A 22,717-nucleotide genomic window follows, 5' to 3' on the forward strand; every position below is an offset into this window, starting at 1 on the left:
CATGTCTCTGTGGTGTCTTCTAGAAACTGAGCGTTGGTTGTCTTTGTGGTTCCCAGGTTGCTGCTGGAACTGCTGGAGCTGCTGTTTGACAAGTTCAATGCTGTGGCTGCTGCACACTCTGTGGTGCTTGGGCATTTTCAGCAAACAGTGGCCTCTCCTTGCAGCCAGTACGATGGTGATATCAAGCTCTATGACATGGTTGATGTGTGGGTGAAGATCCAAGATGTGTTGCAGGTAAGAATCCTTTGGGTGCGTGCATTTTTGGCTTTGAAACAGCTTTTACAACCAGAATACCAGAGAATACCTGTCACACTCGAGTCAGCTGTGTTGGAATTTGTCTTGATTTATGGTAAGCAGCCACATTTCTAACAGGCAGTTAAACTCCAGTGAGCTTGAACGTCAGCAAAATATTTCTGTGGCTTCATCCTTATGGTGTATGGAAAGGTTGATCCCTTTTGCCTACCAAGTGATCTATCTGAAGCTTTCATGCAGCGACGTTTTTGTTCAGTGTTACCTGTCTTACGAAGTGCCACAGCTCTAATCACTTGTCTTCTCTTGTCATTATGGCTTGATTATAGTCTGCTGAGACACTTGCTCCCAGCTTGGTTTCAGGGAAGCCTTTTGTGATTCTCATTTTAAAGTGTAGGATACTAAAGCTGTACCTTGCTTAAGCTTTATTCTGGTACCATGCCTGTCACGTGAGCTTCTGAGACTCACAAACAACAGAGCATCTGTCACGTAGTGTATTCTCTCATTCTTGCTGAGAGGCTAGTCATGCACATTAGGGGATTTATTTATTTGGGAATTGCCTTTATATACATAGTACACAGATGCAGACCTCACCCACTATTTGACAGAGGAGATGAAAGAAATGAACCTGGCTTTATTTACAAGAGGTGGCAAGATTTATGATGGTTATTCCACCTCTGGCCTGTTCATGACAAATGCTCTCTGCCTCCTACTCTAACACAGTTTTTCATTGTCTGGCTCTGGTCTATTTAGCTGTTGCTCCAAAGGCTTGTTTGACCCTGCAGTGATGCACACAGGGTTTTTGCTTACACAAATAGAGCCCGCTGTGTGTATGGTGGGAATTTTGATTCTGCTTGGACATGGTAAATATAAGCTATGGGCCTTTGATCACATCCACTGTCTGCTTACCTGCTCGTTTGTCTTTCTAGAGCAGTTATTATCTTTATTAAAGAAACCTTGAGCAGTTTTCTCCATTATAAGGATTTTCACATTCATTCAACATTGTTCCTGCAAACCATTTGATGGGGAATGTCCAGCCAAAGGTTAATGGTGGGTTTTCTAAACAGAGGAGTGGTCTAGAACTGTAGCTGTTTGTCCTCAGATCCTTGAAAGATTAAACTTGGTGACATGAGAACAGGCTTGGCATGTGGTACCTCCAGCCAGCTCAATGTCATCCATGACGTCTAGGAAAATGTGAAGAGCTTTGAGTTCTGCAGACTTTGCTCCAGGAGGACAAAGCTTTGGGAGTAAGATCATACCTGAAGTGAAGCAGAATAACATGGCTGGGAATTCCTCCTTAGCAGTGAGAGTTGGTGATGGTTTCAGTCCTCATGAGTGGTGAAATTGGGTGTGAGTTATGGCTATTCCAAACCAGTGTTGATAAAGCTTCTGTATAGAAGCATGTGTGGATGTGCACGTGGAGAAGAGTGAATGTGCTTTTTGTGTTGGGGAGAAAAATACTTGGCCAAGCTTTCTATAAACTATGTGCCAGGAAAGATACAACAGCCCACTTGTACAGGTTTCATTGCTATTGGCCTGACAGCACAGGTGTCAGAAGGAGCCAGAAAAGCTTCCAAAGGAGCTTTTATAATGCAACACTTTAAGATCCATAATCTCTTGCTGGTTTAAGGTGAGAGATGAGCATTGACATAGAAAGGAGATCTTCCAATTTCTTCAAATCTTGTGGGGTTTTTGTGTATTAGTTTCATTGGAGTGGATTAAAATAGGGTTTTTTACCTTACAGTGTAAGAAAACCTTTGATCCCAAGGCTAAATTGTTTCTATCCTCTTTTTCTCACTAAGGATAATTTTTGAGAGACCTTATGCTTGCAGCAGGGAGAGCAGAAAACTCAGTTTTAAAAGTGTTATTTAAATCATACCTGCGTTGGTATAGGATGAAAACTTGGAGGGAAGTGGATTTGTGGTGAGGTGCATCAGGGAAATGGTGCAATTCCGTCAGATCCTAATGAATGAAGTTTGTCATGTCAGAGTGATTTGATGTCACTCTGCAATTCGCAAGTACATTGTGCATCTCAGCGTATGAAACATGTTACAGGAAGATTATCGTTCTGTAGCCCTGTACAAAAGTAATAATCATAGAATCCCAGACTGGGTTGTGTTGGAAGAGACCTTAAAGCTCATCCAGCTCCAAGCCCCTGCCACGGGCAGGGACACCTTCCACTGGAGCAGCTTGCTCCAAGCCCCTGTGTCCAACCCGGCCTTGAACACCGCCAGGGATGGGGCAGCCACAGCTTCTCTGGGCACCCTGTACCAGCACCTCAGCACCCTCATAGTGAATAACAGTAATAATGTGTACCTCTAATGTGCTGGAAAATTGTGTTCTTCGTGGGAAATGTGGGAGCTGTTCCTGAAGCTGGATTTGAGAATGCTCCCTATTAACTGCACCAACCCTGTGGTGTAGCATTAGATGAGTGGCACAGTGCTGTGCAATACTTCGACACTGAACATGCAGATCTTTAGATAGTTTTGACCTCCGAGAAGGAAAAAATGATCCCAAGCCTGTCAGGAGGAAGAGAGTGACCTTTTAGAGCTGGGTACTGGAGTGCTAGAAAAGAAGTAAGTCCTAAAATCAGTTTGTCAGACTGTTAGAGCAGCCTTGTTGAAGAAAACCCGGTTTGAAGCTATTTACTTGTACAGGAGCTAGCTCAGCCTGTGCTGGTTTTGCCGAACTAACAGGAGATTTGAAACTTGTTTCCATTTTAATTTGGCATTTGGTGTGTGGAGCTCATTTAGCTCTTCAGGGGAGTCGTGGGTGGAATATCCTTCTGAAGAGCCTCATCACTGTAGGACCAAGTGTTCTGCTGGGGAGAACTGTGTTACAACAGCACTGAGCAGTGTTCTGACATCAGCGTCTGCTTCAGGACAATGCAGTGAAGGAATAAGGAGCTTTTCTGGCACCATTCCAGCCCAAATGATGAAGGCTGTGCTGTATGAAAGGCAGTGTTGTACATGCTTTGGAAGAAGACAAAGTCTTAGTTGCAGCGTAGTCTTTCTGTGCTGTTTTACTGGCTTAGGCCAGGTCAAATCTCTTTAAGGACTATTCTGTTCTGTTAGTGTTGGGGTCCAACAGCTGGTGGACATGCACAGTCAGTGTGAGGGTTCTTCCTTGCTGGTACCTACAGCACAGAAGCTTTAACCGTTCATTCACCTCTTTTTAGCACTGTCTTTTGGTACCATGATGAGTGAGAAGCTTCTGTCCCTGCTCAGTAATCCCAGTGTTCATTCAGCTTCTTCAGAAATACCACCTGTAGTGACTGTCAGCTATGGTGTCTTCTGCTGCTGGAGAAAATGCAAAGGCATCTCCATGTGTGCTCAATATCCTGATATCATAGAATCAGACTGGTTTGGGTTGGAAGGGACCTTAAAGTTCATCCAGTTCCAACCCCTGCCACGGGCAGGGACACCTTCCACTAGAGCAGCTTGCTCCAAGCCCCTGTGTCCAACCTGGCCTTGAGCACTGCCAGGGATGGGGCAGCCACAGCTTCTCTGGGCACTGTTGCTGTTTGCCTCCAAGGAAGGGACTTTGTCTCCTTTTGCAGTGTTAGTATTTGTAGTTGATGGATCTCAATTTTTAAGTGGTCTGTATCTGTTTTCTTGCCTCCAAGGGGGGGGAAATCACATATATGCTCAGAGACATGTATCGTTATCAGGCTGTCTGCTGGTCTGTCTGCTGAGAAGACACTGACAGTTACTGCTTTCCTATTTTGGGGGCTTCTGCCTAATGCTTGTGTGTATTTTCCTAAACTGGTGTGATTCAGCAGCCGAAACATTGCTGAAACCATAAGGTGGCTGGAGCAAGAGAAATCATAGCCTACTCTTTGCCCACACACTACTGTTCTGCTACTGCATATCTAGAGATAGCAGGAACTGTTGCCTGAGAACCCTTTTTCTTTGCATGTGATGCTCCTCTGCCCAGAGGCAGTGACTTCTCCTTTCTTACAGAGAGGAATGGCACTTGAGGACAGGATTTGAGCAGGGAGATGGGAGTATTCTGCAGTACTCAGCCAGGTCTGGTAGCCAGCAACTTGAGTGATCGTGCAGCAAAGCTGAATTTGAAGTGTATTTCCTATGTCGTGCTTCTCTAGGAGGGCTGCTCGAGCATTTGGAGATGCATTTCATTGCTCTGCTATTGTAAGCTGAGCCACTCTATGGTTTTGTAAGTGAACCGATGGCAAAAAGTATTGCCCCTTAGGCAAATGGGTGAGCAGGGAGTGGAGTTCCGCAATCTCAGTACTCAGTTACTCAATGGAAAAGGTGTAGAGGGTTCAATTCCATGCCAGTCGATGCAGATCTCAGCCAGCTCTGCTCTGATCCCATTTCTTCCTCAGCCTGGGATGTTTTCATTGCTCTGGCGGCACTGCTCATTTTCCTGGCAGGCATCTCATTTGTGGCCAAGTGTTCCAGTTGTGTGTTGGGTTGCTCAGGCCCTTGAACTGTGTCAGGGTTGGCACAGGAGCAAGAGGGAATGCTCCGTGAAGAAGGGAAGTGAAGGGTTTATCCTGGGAACCCCTGCTTTCATCTGCCAAAGCCGCTCTGTGGAGCAGCTCCTCAAGGTACCTGCTCCTGCAAAACACAATGTCGTTTTTGCTCTTGCCCTGGGTGGCTCAGCACAGCAATGAGAGCCATGCAAAACACTTACTAAAACGCCTTGTGATGTTAGAGCAGGGTTAAGAACGATGTCCGGTCATGAGCTCTCAATCTCTCCACCGTCGTGATGCTGTCTGCCTCTTCAGTTCCATAAGTGTCTGCAACAGACGACCAAATCTCTCTTTGAACCTTTGCATTTAAAGAATCAATGAACTATTTGTGACCCGCTTCATACTTGCAAAGTAAAATAAGGTTCTTGGATGAGAGCTGGTAGTGTTAATATGCCATAAATAGAGGTTGAAATGTCAGTGCAATATATGAAATTGCTGTTGCATGTGGGAAGTTCACCAGGTAATATTTTGAACCTAAGTTAGTGTTATTTCTCAGACATTCAAGAGTTTTATAGTTGTCCTCAAAATAATGTGCCTGACAGTCTTTCTGTGATTTTTAAAGGGCCTTAAGTGTGTGGAACTGATGCCCTTGGGCTCCTGACTGGTTTGTCATATTAATGCTTATCTCCGGTTTAGCCATGAGGATGATGGTTGTGAAAGCCATTTGTCTGCAGCTACTGAAAAATGGAGTTTCAGTCAATCTTGGATGCATAAAGGGAGGAGAGAGCATTCTACTGCCCTGTATGCTGTAGTGATGGGACAAGGGGTGATGGATTCTAACTCCAACAGGAAGATTTAGGTTGAAGAGAAGGCAGAAGTTCTCCCCTGAGAGGCTGCTGAGGCGCTGGCACAGGGTGCCCAGAGAAGCTGTGGCTGCCCCATCCCTGGCAGTGTTCAAGGCCAGGTTGGACACAGGGGCTTGGAGCAAGCTGCTCTAGTGGAAGGTGTCCCTGGCCATGGCAGGGTTTGGAACTGGATGAGCTTTAAGATCCTTTCCAACACAAACTAAGAACTTGTGCCTAAGATCTCATCTCAGTCTCCCCTCTGGCAGGTTCAAGCCATTCCCCTTGGCCTGTCCCTACAGGCCCTTGTCCCAAGCCCCTCTCCAGTTTTCCTGCAGCCCCTTTAGGCACTGGAGCTGCTCTCAGGTCTCCCCTTCAGGAGCCTTCTCTTCTCCAGGCTGACCCAGCCCAGCTCTCTCAGCCTGGCTCCAGAGCAGAGCTGCTCCAGCCCTTGCAGCATCTCCGTGGCCTCCTCTGGCCTCTCTCCAGCAGCTCCACGTCCCTCTTGTGCTGCTGCCCCAGAGCTGGATCAGGGCTGCAGGGGGGGTCTCCCCAGAGCGCAGCAGAGGGGCCGGATCCCCTCCCTGAGCTGCTGCTCACACTCTGGGGGTGCAGCCCAGCACATGGGGGGGTCTCAGCTGGGAGAACAAATTGTTTGATCATGTTGAGGTTCTGAACTTGTGAATTGGGGATGGTGAAATGATGTTGCTAAAGGTGCAAAATGTGTTAGTACAGAGAGGTTCTGTAGCACTGGGGTGTGTTATGCAGCTGGAAGGGCAAAGGATGAAACAGCAGTGGCATACTGTCCTTTTAAAACAAATAATAGAAGTAGAAATGGACAAAATCAATCTCTCTTCTCTTTAACTGGATGACTCTGGCTGGAGTGTGTTTAAAACTAACTCAATTGCTTTGATAGCAGGTACCTGGGAGAGGTCCAGAGCTGAGCTCGAATAGAATGTTGTTCTGTTGTCTTTCCCAGGAGCGGCCCTTGTTGCCTGATCTGAGCTACATTAACATGGTGACATTGGAGGCATTTGTATGAATACTGTGTTAACAGCTTTTGTTTTGAGAGTCATTTTCTTCCCGAAGCTGTTGATCCATTGTATTTGATAAACACGAGCGCTTCTGCTAAAGTTCAAAGAGATAAAGCCCTGCACAGAAATGAATTGTTTGAAGAGTGTACAGTCACTTGTGCAGTTATTGCAGAAGAGGTCACTGAGCTTGTGTTTGGGAGAGTTTACAGAAGATGAGCTCATTTAATGTGTGCAAGGAAAAAGTTACCCTCCTCTGTCCATGCTGTAGAGCTTCAAGATGCTCTGTACTTGAAGAGCTCTTTGTTTCAGGTGGGTTATCCTTTTAATCCCAGACTGGTTTGGGTTGGAAGGGACCTTAAAGCTCCTCCAGTTCCAACCCCTGCCACAGGCAGGGACCCCTTCCACTGGAGCAGCTTGCTCCAAGCCCCTGTGTCCAACCTGGCCTTGAGCACTGCCAGGGATGGGGCAGCCACAGCTTCTCTGGGCACCCTGTGCCAGCGCCTCAACACCCTCACAGGGAAGAACTTCTGCCTTATGTCTAACCTATACTCTTCTTATACCTTCCCTGTTTAAGTTTGAACCCATTCCCCCTTGTCCCATCACTATATGTTCATTATCTTTCACTTTAACCATTTCCCTAGATTTTTGTGTAGTTTTGTTAGGTCTGATGTGCTTTTCTTTTTTTGGTTGCTATCAGTGTCCACAGCACTTGATTCCTGCTGTCAGCCAGAATTAGGAGCAACTACAAGTAGTTCGTGAGCATTTGTAGACATGTTTTATAGGACTATAAACCCATGTCTCTTTTGATGTGCTGAGCTTATTCACACTTAGTCCCTCTGTGCCTGGCTTTAAAGGCATCGAGTCGTACTCTTACTAGCATCATAAAAACACTGTGAACAGGAAAAGGCCAAATGCTCATCATGTCCTCACGGCAAGACATCTCATCTGACAGCAGTGCAGGAGGGATTCACGCAGGCAAATTCCTGCTAATGTTAGAGACTAGCTGGAATCCAAAGGAAATGTTTGGAAACTGTTTTGCTTAAAAGCCTTTCCGCTCCTGTGCTGTGTGCTTGCTGTGTTTGCCGTGTGTGACATTTACAACACTGAGAGGTGGAAGCTTTTTTTGCTTTCTCTAAAGTTTGCCAGCTCTTGCTTTTTTCTTCCCTGAGATGAAATTTCAACTTTGTTTTGGGGGTGGCTGCTGTTTTCAGGAGTCATTTGTAACATAGGAAACTACAGAAATGCATTAGGAAAAATCCTTTCTAAAAGGTTTCTTTTTCCATTCTCCTTTTCCTGGTTTTATTGTTCATAGACAGGCATTTTAGCAGGTGAGCTCTTCGCAGTGAACTCCTAGGACCAAGACCACATGCATCTAGAAGCTCAGCCCTCCTAAGATAGACTCTGTCATCATTGTATCTGCTATGTTCAGAATAGGCTGCAAGGATATTAATTACTTCTTTTCCATCTCATTCCTACTACAAGCCATGCTACTTGTCTCTTGTTGCCCTCTGGTCACACACATGCACCCTTTCACACCTCTGCCCCCATCTTTGTTCTTTCTTCTTCTTTCTTCACCGCCAGCACACTCTCAGCCCTGATCTAGGACCCGAACAAGAAGAGAAGGTGCAGTGTTTATAGAGGTGCATCTCTGAGGATGTCGTACTGTAGATGGGACAACAGCATCTCCTTATCAAGGCCAGGCTGGAGCAAGCTGCTCTAGTGGAAAGTGTCCCTGTCCGTGGCAGGGGGTTGGAACTAAATGAGTGGAAGGTCCCTTCCAACCCAAACCATTCTTTGATCTCTTGCAAAGGCAAATGCAAGTCTGTGCACATACACTTGGAAGCTGATGCTACCACAGCTCTGGACACAAAGACGCCACTAGGAAATGTGTTGTGTATCACTAATAGAATACATAAAACATGTAGGGACATGTATTCACAGCTTGTTTCCCATCATCAAAGTGACTTTGTCATCTGATCTCACCAGGGTGATGCCATTCTGCGTTTTATGCAAGGGGGCCCAAGTGTCTGAGTGAAACAGAAAGGTTTGGAAGTATTTCTGTTACTTCTAGTGTGCCTGGTTTGATAGCATAGAAGGAGGGAATATACTGTGTGGTTTTTGTTGGTTTTAGTCAAGAGAAACAAATCTTAAAAACTCTTACATTATGGATGCTCTGCACCTCTTAGAATCAGAACATGAATACCCAAAGCACCCAACAGAACATGGAGATGGCTGCAGTGGTGATCTGCAAGCTTTGCTCTTCTGTTTATCTTGTACTTTATCATGGTTGCACTGACCAGCTGCCTTCTGAAGTGGTTTTATTTAGGAAGGCTGCAGATAGCTTTCAAAGATTGTTTGAGTTATATGTCATTGGGTTTCTGTATGTGTGCTTCAACGGGTAGTGCCGACTCTGGTTGTAGATAACAAATACTTGGACTGTGGTTCTCAAGGGCAGGTAAACGATTGGTGAGGCATTGGAAGAAAGTATTTAAGCCCAGAATCAGCCTTTGTTACGTTTTCCTTTATTACTTTACATTTATTCTGTGGCTCAAGCAATTCCTGCCGCACCTGCTTTCACCAAGTTCTACCCGAAGCACTCAGTTACAAGAGACTATTCTCTATCTATATATATATAGCGCAAATGCGTATGTACCAACCACCAGCGAGTGGCTGATGATTCACTGGTGATCTTTGGAGTGAGAGAGGCTGAAGAGCTCGAAGCCTGTGTTCTTTGCAGGAAATGACAGACTCCCAACTCTCATTGAGAACAAACAACCCTTCTCCACCCCCAAATCCGTCTGTTCCTGCTCAGCGGTGTCCTGGTAATGGCCTCGTGAGTCAGCGTTTTGTGACATCTAAACATCAATCTGAAAAAATAGCAATCAAAATCCCTATTGACTTGTCAGGAATGAACTTGGGAGAAGCTTTCTCTGCACTGGTGTCTGAAATGGAAAATGTGAATTGCGCTTCGTGCCTCTGTTCTGTCCTGCTTGGTTGGTGGGAAGTGCTGATGTGGTGTGCTTCAACAGTGCCCATATGACTGTCATGGTTTAAACCGATCCACACAGCCAGTCCGCTCACTCCCCCCCTTTCTTGCCCTCCCCCTGCTCCTGGAGGGACGGAGAGGAGAATGGAAAAGAATGCAACTCCCACGGGTTGAGATAAGAACAGTTTAGTAACTAAGGTATCACACAAATCACTGCTGCTACCACCAATGATAATAATGATAAAGGAAATAACAAGAGGAAAGAATACAACACCTCAGCACCAGCCGACCAATAACTCGCCCCATTCCCCCCAGCCAAGCACGGACCGATCCCTCGTCCAGCCCTGCAGTCCCAGCCCTTCCGGGTAACTCCCCGTTACATCCTGGGCATGACGTGCTGTGCTATGGAATACCTCTTTGGTCAGTTTGGGTCAGGTGTCCTGTCTCTGCTTCCTCCCGGCCTCCCCGCCTCCCTGGCAGAGCATGAGGCTCAGAAAGTCCTTGGCCAGACCAAACATTTGAGCAGCAACTGAAAACATCGGCGTTATCAGCACTGTTCCCAGGCCAAAAAATCAAAACATAGCACTGCAGTAGCTACTAAGGAGGAGAAAACTGACTGCTGCTGCTGAACCCAGGACAATGACACAGACAGGCTTGGAAATGGGCTGATTTTTATTTCTCCATTAGAAATGCTCTGATTTCATTCATTGTTTAACTGAACAAAAATGACACTTTCAAAAATCTTCAACTAACATAATTTAATTTTGCTTTATGTAGTTAATCTAGTTTTATTTTTTGTTGTTTTTTATATGCTCTGGAGGCTTACAAATCACAGAATCCCAGACTGGTTTGGGTTGGAAGGGACCTTGAAGCTCATCCAGTTCCAATCCCCTGCCACGGGCAGGGACACCTTCCACTGGAGCAGCTTGCTCCAAGCCCCTGTGTCCAACCTGGCCTTGAGCACTGCCAGGGATGGGGCAGCCACAGCTTCTCTGGGCACCCTGTGCCAGCGCCTCAGCACCCTCACAGGGAAGAGCTTCTGCCTAAGAGCTCATCTCAGTCTCCCCTCGGGCAGGTTAAAGCCATTCCCCTTGGCCTGTCCCTACAGGCCCTTGTCCAAAGCCCCTCTCCAGGTTTCCTGCAGCCCCTTCAGGCACTGGAGCTGCTCTGAGGTCTCCCCTTCAGGAGCCTTCTCTTCTCCAGGCTGACCCAGCCCAGCTCTCTCAGCCTGGCTCCAGAGCAGAGCTGCTCCAGCCCTCGCAGCATCTCCGTGGCCTCCTCTGGCCTCTCTCCAGCAGCTCCACGTCCCTCTTGTGCTGCTGCCCTAGAGCTGGATCAGGGCTGCAGGGGGGGTCTCCCCAGAATGCAGCAGAGGGGGAGCCTCCTCTGCCTGCTGCTCACACTCCTGTTCTTTGAACATGTGCCTTCAGCCCAGCCCTATATATGTAACTTCAAATATTGCTATGTTGATGACCCACTTGAATAACAGGGAAGACCCATATGTATCAAAATACAGAATATATGTGCAATAATCTCAGCTGTGTTTGTTCTAGAATCCATTTGTTCATTGTTGCTTGTAAGCAAATGACTGGAAAAGACTGTGTCCACGCTAGGAACCATGGAAACCCATTTTCACCTGAGAAAAGGGGGAGATGAGGGAATTAGTTAATTAAATGTGGCCTGTATGCAGTCATTCTACTCTTCGTGTGTAATTAAAAAGCCTTGTAAAGCTCTTTGGGGTCTTCATTTACTGGAAAAGGCCTAAGAAAAGTGTGAATTTGGGTGTACTTTGGGTGAAGCTGTGAGCTGGAAACTGATTAAAATACTAATAAAATGTGTTGCGTTGTTAATTCATTCTTTCCAGTCAAAAAGCTGGACTCCCTCTGCTTTGCGTTTGCTTGACAAAGCATCAAAGAGCAGCTCTAGGAGAGGAGAATGAAAAATAGACGTGTGCTGAGCTGTGGTTTTGAGTGATGTGGTTCTGGTGCTTTGATTTACTGCAGTGTTGCCTTTTGCTTTTAGTACTGCACTGCTGTGTAATATCACCAAACGCTTTTTACCATGGTTTGTGCGTGAAATGTTGTTTCCCAAAGGTTTTCTGGTGGAAAACTTGGTGGTGGTACCCACTATTCCCAATGTAATAGTGGCTGAGGGGCTCTGGGAAGTGCTATTAAAGTAAGCTTGAAACTGTGCCCAACTCTGCTTGTTCTCTTGTACTTTTTGCTGAGCCATCCTGCGTATTTCAGTGATGGATGTGGTTTTCCAAAGGAGCCAAAGGCATTTAGGATCTAGCTCCCATGGCAATCCAGTGGGAATGGGGCAGCTAATTACTTTAGATCCCTTTGAAAATCCCACATCTAATTTTGCATTATAATAAGGTGATTTTAGAGGGGGGAGAACCTCCAACAAAAATAACGCTTTGTCTAACTTTTTCTCTGTTTTAGTAGACAGGGGAGCTGCTTTGCTTTGCTGATGGCTGCATCTCTTGTGTTGAACCTCCTTTGGAAGAGGCTTGGAGCAGGAGATGGGTTGGAAAGGTGGAGGATAAAGTGCTGGTCTCTTTGTCGAGGGCTGACCTATGGCCTTGTGCAATCCCCGAGATGCAAATGAGACCAGGAATGTTGTCCGCCACTTGGTAGATTCATTCCAATTGCACAAAGGTTAATAATGTCATTAATTCTCTCTCCTGGGCTTATGCAGTTTGAAGATGCTGCATATGACAGGGAGAATAAGGCAAAGCAGTTACACCTCCCAGTGGGTCAGTAAATAAATAAATCAGAGTGGTCCCTTAAGCATAATATCAAGAATCTTTCCCTTTTTACTCACAAAGGGCAGTGATATAAACCAGTAGATTTACACTTGATGAGCTAGGACACAATAAAAGGGTGATCTCACTTTATTACAGTGATTTGGTGCTATATTCCCTTGCTGTTTAACCAGTGCATCACATTCCCTGTTAGAAAAGCTACGTTTTCCAGCCCCGTTACCTGCCAGAATGATAAATGATGGTACCTTTGAATTGTTCTCTCACTCTAACCTCTTGTGATAATTTGCCTTATTTCACAATGGTGTCGTTCCTTTAGAGTACATCTTGGGCCTAATGTGAACAAATTAAGACATTACCAAAGATGTGTGGACGTGACAGGAGCGGTGGAGAGTGTTCTGAAAGCTTCTGTAACCTCTCAGTGGAAGTGATGCTCGTATCTCCCTGTTAAAATGCACAGATCCTTGCATTTGAGTAGAGATTAAAGCCAGTGATGTCCTTCAGTTTGTCTGCAGTGGGGTATCGAGCACAGTTCAACTACCGCAGTTCCAACCATGGATAACCTTTTGTACAGGATGTGTTTTCTTTCCAGTGGGACTAATTTTAAGGTGCCGTATTTCTGAGGCATCACTTCAAAATACTCTGGGTTTTCTTTTCATGTCCTGCATCCATTCAGTGCTTAACATTTTCTGCTTGGGCAATTAGAGAATATGTGGTTGAACATCATAGAATGATTTTGGTTGGAAGGGACCTTAAAGCTCACCCAGTTCCAACCCCTGCCACGGGCAGGGGCCCCTTCCACTGGAGCAGCTTGCTCCAAGCCCCTGTGTCCAACCTGGCCTTGAGCACTGCCAGGGATGGGGCAGCCACAGCTTCTCTGGGCACCCTGTGCCAGCACCTCAGCACCCTCACAGGGAAGAGCTTCTGCCTAAGAGCTCATCTCAGCCTCCCCTCTGGCAGGTTAAAGCCATTCCCCTTGGCCTGTCCCTACAGGCCCTTGTCCAAAGCCCCTCTCCAGGTTTCCTGCAGCCCCTTTAGGCACTGGAGCTGCTCTAACGTCTACCCTTCAGGAGCCTTCTCTTCTCCAGGCTGCCCCAGCCCAGCTCTCTCAGCCTGGCTCCAGAGCAGAGCTGCTCCAGCCCTCGCAGCATCTCCATGGCCTCCTCTGGCCTCGCTCCAACAGCTCCACATCCTTCCTGCACTTTTGCCTTCACACTCAGGAATCCAGAGCAAAACAAGGATTCCAGGGGATGGGACACTTGCATCGAGAGTAAGTTGGGGAAATAATTTTTGGAGCATGGTTAGGTTTTTATTCTGCTTTTGGTGTGGGGATAGGCCAAGGCCCTGGAAAACTGCATTGTACTCTAAATTTGAACATCCAATTTAGGTTTGTAGTGGGAAGTGCTATTGGAGGACAGAATTCCATCACTCACTTGGTGCGTGGTGTGGTTCAAGACAGGATTGGCAATACCAGCAACTAGTTACTACTCAAAGTAGAACTACAATTATCTTTATACTTACATTAATTATTAATTTGTGATTTTTCAAATCTTAGTATCTCAGAGTTATTGGGAAACATGAATCAAGCCTCTGCATCACTGTGCAACAGGTACTTTAGTGCGTCTGAATGTGTACATCAGAAGATGTGATGTCTAGAAGTCTGCCTTCCCTTAATGGCAACCTGCGTGAGGTTGTGGGTGGTATCAAGCAGGTTAGTACTTGGTCCTTGCATTCCCAAATCCCTCTTTCCTTTCTTAGCAGTGATTCTGTCAGCATTGTGTTCTTTGGTTTAATATTCTTCAGAGGCTGAGTTGCAGACACCTTCTTTGTTACTTGTGTTTCATATCTGTTGCTACGCCTGTGTATTCCCTTCACTTTATCTCTCCTGTGCGTTCTGAAAACTAGCAAGATGTTAATCTGAATTCTTGCATCGACAGGCTTAAATGCAGCCTGTAGTCAAACACCAGGAAAGCAAAATGATTTCCTCTTTCTCGCAGTCCACCTAAAGAGTTATTGACACTCTCTGCAAAGTCACTGGAATGAAAATCCAAACATCAAACACCCGAGTGAAGGGATTCTGCAGGTGCAGATGAGGATGAGATTATGAGATTTATCTCCAAGGTCACAAAGATGTGTTCTGCCTTTTGAGAAGTCTTTATTGTGATGTTGAGTGGGCTCATTGTGTGCTGTAACTGGTGCTACACCTTTCTTCTGTGTTTAGCAAGAGCCTTGTATTGTCTGGTAGCACCTTTTTAGGGCCAAAGGTTCAGGTTGAAGGTTTTGTTAAACATTCTTTTCTGTTGCATTTAGCTTTGCTGTGAGCTCTATAATTAACAATCTCCCTAAAGATCAAGTTAAAGGTTCACACATTAATTGATGGTATAGGAACAGTTTCCTGCACATGTTATAGTAGCTCTTTATGGTCTGTGTAGGATTACTGTGTGATTTATTAGGGATGTGTACTTTTGGATGTATAATGTTGTGCTGTGTTAATGATCCTGACATATTTTGGCTTCATTGTGAAAGGATGTGTGGAAGGAGTGGGGATCCTTTAAACATCTCACAGTGGCAGCCCTTTCAGAGTTGGATCTCAGTGCCTATGCTACAGGGATAAGTGCTGGAGAACAAGAATACTATAGTGAGTAATACCTTAAGGGTGTAGCAGTAGAAGTAAGTTTAGGGGAAATGTATCAATTTGGGTTTTTTCTGGCTGGGGAACAGATTAGCACATGGCTTTTGTAGCTTCAGCTGAAGACAGAGCAGTACGTTTAATGAGGAAAAAACCCACACAAGCTCAGTTTTCAAAGTATCTAAAAGTAAAGATGCATCAAATGGCCCCTATGACACCACCTGCTTTCCGGGCCTATAGGGATGCTGGGGAGGGACTCTTCGTCAGGGACTGTAGTGACAGGACAAGGGGTAACGGGTTAAAACTTAAACAGGGGAAGTTTAGGTTGGATATAAGGAGGAAATTCTTTCCTGTTAGGGTGGTGAGACATTGGAATGGGTTACCCAGGGAGGTTGTGAGTGCTCCATCCCTGGTGGTGTTCAAGGCCAGGTTGGATGAAGCCTTGTGTGGGATGGTTTAGTGTGAGGTGTCCCTGCCCATGGCAGGGGGGTTGGAACTGGATGATCTTGAGGTCTTTTCCAACCCTAACTATTCTATGATTCTATGATTCTGTGATTCCAGAGCAGTTTCAGATATTGGTCAGTCTGTTTGCTCAGTATAATCCCAATGTATGAATACTTAACTCCTGTATCTGCATCCCAGGCTCCTGCACAGACAATGTAGAGCATGGGGTAGACTGCTGGAGCTATGTGCAAGCATGTGTGTGTTTGGCAAGGGAAGAACAAGGGAGTGGGTGATATGTAAGTGGGTTTTTTGTGCTTTCACTCTCAAAATAACCTCTTTAGTGCTGAATGGTTTAATCAGATGCATATATATAGAGAGAGTACTGTTAGCAACTCCTCCAGCTCAATGCAGAGGTAATGTAATAGTACTACTAGGATAACCCCAATTTGGTGAAACCCTCTGTAATGAAATGAGAATGGAGAAGCAAACTTCTTCCAAAAGATGATGGAAAATGTTTGGTATCTTGTGGACAAAAAATCTTTTGAAGGGTTCCTCTGCTTCTCTGCTTTCCAGCTCCTTTCTGTATTGAACAGGGCTCTTTCACACCCTAAGCTTCCTGTCACCATGTATTCGTAGCAGCCTTCCAATGTCTGAAGGGGGCTACAAGGATGCTGGAGAGGGGCTCTTCATCAGGGACTGGAGTGATAGGACAAGGGGTGATGGGTTCAAACTGAAACAGGGGAAGTTCAGGTTGGAGATAAGGTAGAAGCTCTTCCCTGTGAGGGTGCTGAGGCGCTGGCACAGGGTGCCCAGAGAAGCTGTGGCTGCCCCATCCCTGGCAGTGTTCAAGGCCAGGTTGGACAGGACCTTGGGTAGGGTGGTCTAGGGTGAGCCATCCCTGCCTATGGGAACTAGATGATCTTAACGTCCTTTCCAACCCTAACTATTCTATGATCCATGCATTGCAGACACTGAAAACATCTTTATCTTTTCATTGTAGTCCTGGTTAAAATACTGGGAAGGTAAAACTTCTTGAAGGTGTGTGGAGTATTTAAAATAACTTTAAAAACACAGAATTGGAGCTCAGTTTGTATTCCATTGTCTACTTGGAAAGGCTCTACATGGGATTAAAGGAGTTGCAGTCGACCCTTATGATGCTCTGATGATGGTTGCAGGGATTGTTGCCTGGTTTTGAGCTTCAAAATGCCAAATTCAGGGGGCTTTGGGGTATTGTATCTGTGTAGCAGTAGGGGAGGAACAAAAAAGCAATGGCTAGCCTATCCAAGGGGAAAGATTGGTCATTTTGGGGTGAATGAGAACTCTCATAGATGTAATCGAGTTTGTAGTTGTCCTTTTCTGCCTAATTCAACACTGTGATGGTTATGTTAAAATATGATCAGTCCCAGCAGCTCAGTACAATCCTGATGGTAGTGGTATTTATGCACCTGCTAAATATGGCTTTACAAGTGAGGGCCAGCACGCCTGCCTGTGAGAGTTTACTGCAGTGATGTGCTGGCTCAGCAGAATGGAGCTGACTTGGTGTGTTCTTAATGAATCCGAAATGATTCCCACCAAGTATTTGCTGAACCTCAGCTTATTTTTGCAATCTTGAAAATGGTTCATTAAGTGATGGGAGCCTGACCATCCCTTCGGAGGGAAGAAGTTAACTCCAAATTACAGTTCCTCTTAAACAGAGCTGACTTTCCCATTTTCAAGTGGCCCCACGTAGTTGCATTTGTTTTAAAGGAGCCTTTGAATTTAGAATGATAGACTCGCAGACTAGTTTGGGTTGGAAGGGACCTTAAGAGGTTGATCAGTATTGTTTAGCTCGCTTCATTCCTTCATTTCACCAATCCTATCTTCCCTAAACTTACTGTTCTGGCCCTTCCTTACTGCTGCATTATTGTCTGGAACACTTCCTATTGATTCTCTGTGCTGGTGATGATTTCCTCTTGTGCACACAGTTGTGAGGAACTGCAAATGAGCTGGTGAGAGAAGATTTGGTGCTTCCTAAGATCTAGAGGACCATTTAAAGTCTTTTTGGTAACCTGGTAGGAAGAGGTTTGATATTCTTGGTTAGTGAATCCTTTAAGGTCACTTTGCGTATCACTGTCTCTTTGCTTGCAGCACAGCATGAAAAGCTGGTTTGTTTTTGCTTAGGAAAAAGGATTCTGCTGAATTCAATGTAACGGTCCATTTTGGGGGTCCTCTGCAAACCATTTACTGAACCAACAACAGCAAAAGAGTCAATTTAGCCATTGTCTGCTCAGTAAGTATCTTCCTGTGCAGACTTTAAGGGAAAAGGAGTGTTTTGAGGTCGAGGGTGAGGTCTTTGCAGATATTGACCCGCAAGTTCTGGGTTGCAGAGATAAGTGATTAATCCACGTGCCATAATCTGTCAGAATTTGAATGGCTTCTTGTTTAACATTTCATTCCTAGGTTAGAATTCGTAATTTCGAAATGAATCTGTTACTCTCTGGTGTTTGTACTGATACAGCAGCAGTTGGGAACAGGCTTTGAGGAGGATGCTGGATATGGCTGAGATTTGCATGTATGGGGAGATCACTGTTGTCAGTGAGGTCTTGATCTACAGTGTGCTGAGTGCTTTGGCCTTAATCCAGAAAAGCAATTAGATGTAGGGTGTGATTGGGACCATTCATATAGTTCACGTGTGTGTGCGCTTAAGTGCTTTGCTGGCTTACGGCCAGACTGCCCAGCACCTTGCAGGAGGAAGACAATATCTGTAAAATATACTACAGTAGAACCTTTTCCATGGAATAATACAGTCCTGGAGTGGTTTGTGTTGAAGGGACCTTAAAGCTCATTTAGTTCCAGCCCCTGCCACGGGCAGGGACACCTTCCACTAGAGCAGCTTGCTCCAAGCCCCTGTGTCCAACCTGGCCTTGAACACTGCCAGGGATGGGGCAGCCACAGCTTCTCTGGGCACCCTGTGCCAGCGCCTCAGCACCCTCACAGGGAAGAGCTTCTGCCTTATCTCCAACCTGAACTTCCCCTGTTTCAGTTTGAACCCATCACCCCTTGTCCTATCACTGCAGTCCCTGATGAAGAGTCCCTCTCCAGCATCCTTGTAGGTCCCGTTCATGTAGGAAGAGAAGCACCCAGGTTGATCTATAGTAACAAGTAAAGTAAGTACTCAAATGGAAGAACTTTGTGGAAGAAGTGAAAAAGTTTATGGCTTGCTTTTTCGATGTCCTGTTTTTCCTAAATGCGGTGAGATTCTCCATACTAGTTGGCTCTCCCCCCAAAAAGAGAAGACCTTTTCAGCCCACAGTTTAGTCAGCATCCATGCCATTGATGTTTAAGGCATTTCAGGAGTACTTGGCTTAAAAAACTCACTTGGAGCATAGTCAGTTGGATTAAATAGGAACATTTTGCAGAGAACTTGCTACAGAATGTGAGTAGCAGCTAAAGAAGGCATGAAGCATCTTCTTTCTAATAGCATCTAAGACAACTCAGTGACCTGACAGATTAAGGACGCTGAGTAAAGGGTATTTTTTGCGTATTATTTTAGAGAGAGCACAAGTGTTGGGGGTTCTTCTTAGAGAAAAAGATGAGTAATGGGCCCTTTTGGCATGCAGAAACGTGTCATCTTAAAGATAGTAGGGCAGTGACAAAGAAAACACTGAATTCTAACATTTTCTCTCTGTCTTTACAAATGAAACTGTCTAAAGCATGTGATGGCTCCTCAGTCAGAGGTGGGAGAATGGGAGATTATGTGGCTGCGTCTCGTTGTTGCGATAATTCTGAAGGGTCCTTTTTCTTACCCATCTGAACATTGGGCGGTGATAAATGTCAAATATTTGTCTTTAGGGGGAAAGTCAATATTTGCAGTCTAACTGTGCCCATTGGGGAGCAAATCGCTTGCAAACAACAACAATACTGCGGTGAAATTACACAGGAATTAAAGCTGAAGCTGCCGAATGAAAAATAGATCCCACATCGAGTGAAAACCCCAAGTTAAATAAAAACGGGGTGGTTGGATTCCCTTGCGAGGAAGGAAACCAAGTGATGGAGCGTGTTCGGCAAAGGTGGCGGAATGACAAATGTCAGTGGGAATCTGGAAAGCTGTTTGCAGACTGTGCAGGGAAGACAGACTTTTAGTAGGAGGTGGAGGAACATGCCTTTATTTAAAGCCTTCCTCTGTCTAGTGACATAAAAATGCAGAGTATAAGGATCATATATAGGGGCAAAATACTACACTGTGAAAATGGAGGTGTATTCATTAGTTTGTGGATTGAGGCGTGGAAATGGAGAGGGATTCTTTAATTCACAGAGACCAGCACTTAGGAAAATAGTGGTGGCTGCCACCCTCCATTCCTGATGTTCCTGTTGGGTAAGTGAAAGAGTTGATGGACACCTTGCCCTTGACTGCTTCTTGTAACGGCCGGTTCAAGAGCCCGCAGGAGGAGGGAAGTGATTTTTAGGTTAAATCTTGGATTGCTGTTTGACGTAATGTACCGTGGCTGGTTCAAAAGGAGCAATTTGAGCTGCCTCCTGCTAGTGCCTACAGTATAATTATGTTAAACAGCCCCAGGAGCAGCCTGAGTATCAAATAATAAAATGGATAGAAAAGGAGATGAAATAAAAGTGGAATTACCAAGTCCTAAACAGGCAAAGGAAGCCGACCTCTTCCTTGGCTGTTAGTTTCCTGGTGTCCAGCGTTGGAATTCTGCTCCTTTGAAGAGGGATACAAATGGCAGACACAGAACCAGGCTGCCAAGGTTGGAGGTATGTTTATTTGATGTAAATAACTTACAAGCTCTAGGAAAGCCAATAAACTGCAACATTTTTAGAGGAGGCAGTAGGAGGGAAGTGATGATGAACTGTTGTGGGGTTAAGGGATCAGATAGATTTGATGTAAATTTAGACTGTTAAAAGCAAGACACCTGCAGAAGACGCCACGGTTTTGTTGGATTGTACAAGATTGTGTGTTAAAACAGGGAAACATTATGGGAAAGCTAAAGGATTTCTCTGAAACCAGTCTTTCGTTTGAGAGTGTAGGCAAGGAAGCTACCCAGAAACTCTTCTCTTCTGATAATAAAGACATAGAGGCAGTGCTGAAAGCTTTAGAAGGAACCTTGAAATGAATTCAGTTTTACAGGCAGTGTGTCTTCCCCCTTGTACTGGGCATGGGTGAGGCCGCACCTCCGATGCTGTGTTCAGTTCTGATCCTCTCACTACAAGAGAGACATTGAGATGCTGGAGCGAGGCCAGAGAAGGGCAATGGAGCTGGTGCAGGGCCTGGAGCCCAAGTGTGATGGGGAACGGCTGAGGGACCTGGGGGGTTCAGATGGAGAAGAGAAGGCTCAGGGGGGACCTGATGGCTCCCTACAAGTGCCTGACAGGAGGATGGAGCCAGGAGGGGCTGGGCTCTGCTCCCAAGGAACAAGGGATGGGACAAGAGGAACCGGCCTCAAGCTGCCCCAGGGCAGGTTTAGATGGAGCTGAGGAACAATTCCTGCCCCAGAGGGTGCTCAGGCATTGGAACAGGCTGCCCAGGACAGGGCTGCAGGCACCGTCCCTGCAAGTGCTCACACCCTGTGGAGACGAGGCCTCAGTGCCATGGGGCAGTGGTGGCCTTGGCAGTGGTGGGGAACGGTTGGACTGGATCTTAAAGCTTTTTTCCAACCTGGTTGATTCTGTGATTCTCTGATTCTATGACTGGGGCTTGGAGCTTCTGACATAGAAGTGTCAGAAGGCTTTTTTAGGAAGAAGAAGGATGAAGCACTGAGTTACCAGGAAAGATGGGCAGCCTCTCGGACTCCAGCTGGCTATTGGAGGAGAAGCAGAAATGTCTTATGTACGTGTATCAAAGATGCCACGAATTGCATCTGTAAGGGAAAATTAGCTCTTGTGGGTGGGATTTTTCTGGTTGTTGTTTGTTGGTTTGGTTTTTAATAGTTCAGTCTGCACTTACAAAGGACAAACAACTTTGAACACATTAAAGTAGCCAGTGGTTGACATGGTTGTTTCTTTTTTGATGGGTGGTACAATTTTAATTGATTAAAAAACTGACCGGAGACATAAAGCAACAACCAGTGAAAAATCATCTTCTCTCCATTCTGGTGGCTTAACTCTGTTTCTCTGATGACCCTCATGGTGGTTATCAGGCTTATTAGTGGTCTCCGAAGAGGTCTACATAGAAAGACAGCAGATTTTGACACCTGCAACAAAATCTCTTGAGTTATTTGGGACATGAAGGGACTGATGAATCATAAGAGTCATAGAATAGTTTGGGTTGGAAGGGACATTAGATGCTTGAGAGGATCTGTACGGGGAATGACCTCACCATGGGAGACACGTCGGACAGAGCTTGCGTTTTGTGATACACATAGAATCCCAGACTGGTTTGGGTTGGAAGGGACCTTAAAGCTCATCCAGTTCCACCCCCCTGCCACGGGCAGGGACACCTTCCACTGGAGCAGCTTGCTCCAAGCCCAACCTGGCCTTGAACACTGCCAGGGTTGGAGCTGCCGCAGCTTCTCTGGGACATGAGATGAATGAACTGAGAACCAGTGCCACAGAAGCAGGCCTTTCACATGCTATCTGCTGAGCAGCAGAAAAAGAAATGCATTGTGTATTGTCAGAGAAGTGCAAGAATACATCATGCTGTTAGTGGCAACGCAAAGGAGCCTCAGATACAAATCCCAGGCAAAACGTGTAGCAATTATGGGATCACTTTTTTCCACAATTCACTAGTTGAAAGGCAGATTGTGTTTTATGACATGAATAGATACAGTGCTTCCCCAAGTCACTGATTTATTCTGCCAAGGTGTGCATGTATTTCTTCTCCTTTCTCCCCTTTGTTGCGTAGTGACTACAGGCTCCTGTTCTGCAAGGTCTAACCGAGGACTGAGTTGCAGCAAGACTTCACTGGGCTTTCCAGTGGGTTTTGGCCGGTCTCTTGTTTAAAAGCCCCATGGATTTAAATGAGGGGTTAGAGGACTTGCGGTATTTCATTTTACTTCCATCTCTTTATCTTTTCTTCCCCTAAGCTGTTCTTGATCATCAGCATTGTTCTCCCTTCTGCTCCATCATAGCATAAGCAACACAGAATTGGAAGGGACCTCTGGAGGTCATCTGATCCAACCCCTACCTATGTCCAAGGGGAATAACATCACTCAAAAATCTCAGGAGGTTGTGGAAAACCATAAAAAGCAGAATCTAGACACAGCCCTTTAAGAAAGGAGTCAGGGAAGCAAGGGGAGAACCCAAGGACTTCTAAAGCACTTGTTCTACCTCTGGCTTCGCAACAGAAATGTGGAAACACAAAAATGAAGTAATAGATAAAATCGGAGGCAGAATTACTG

General features: G+C 45.6%; 1 protein-coding gene across 1 annotated transcript in view; it reads left to right on the forward strand.

Moving 5' to 3' along the window:
- The window catches only part of EXOC4 (exocyst complex component 4), a 417,088-nt gene that overhangs the window by 70,247 nt on the left and 324,124 nt on the right, over positions 1–22,717 (forward strand). The window contains exon 7 of the mRNA XM_065672818.1: positions 57–234. Within this exon, the coding sequence (XP_065528890.1) occupies positions 57–234 (178 nt within the window). The remainder of the gene's footprint in view (positions 1–56; positions 235–22,717) is intronic.

Source organism: Lathamus discolor, chromosome 1 (genome assembly GCF_037157495.1).
Source record: "Lathamus discolor isolate bLatDis1 chromosome 1, bLatDis1.hap1, whole genome shotgun sequence".
NCBI classification, from domain to species: domain Eukaryota; kingdom Metazoa; phylum Chordata; class Aves; order Psittaciformes; family Psittacidae; genus Lathamus; species Lathamus discolor.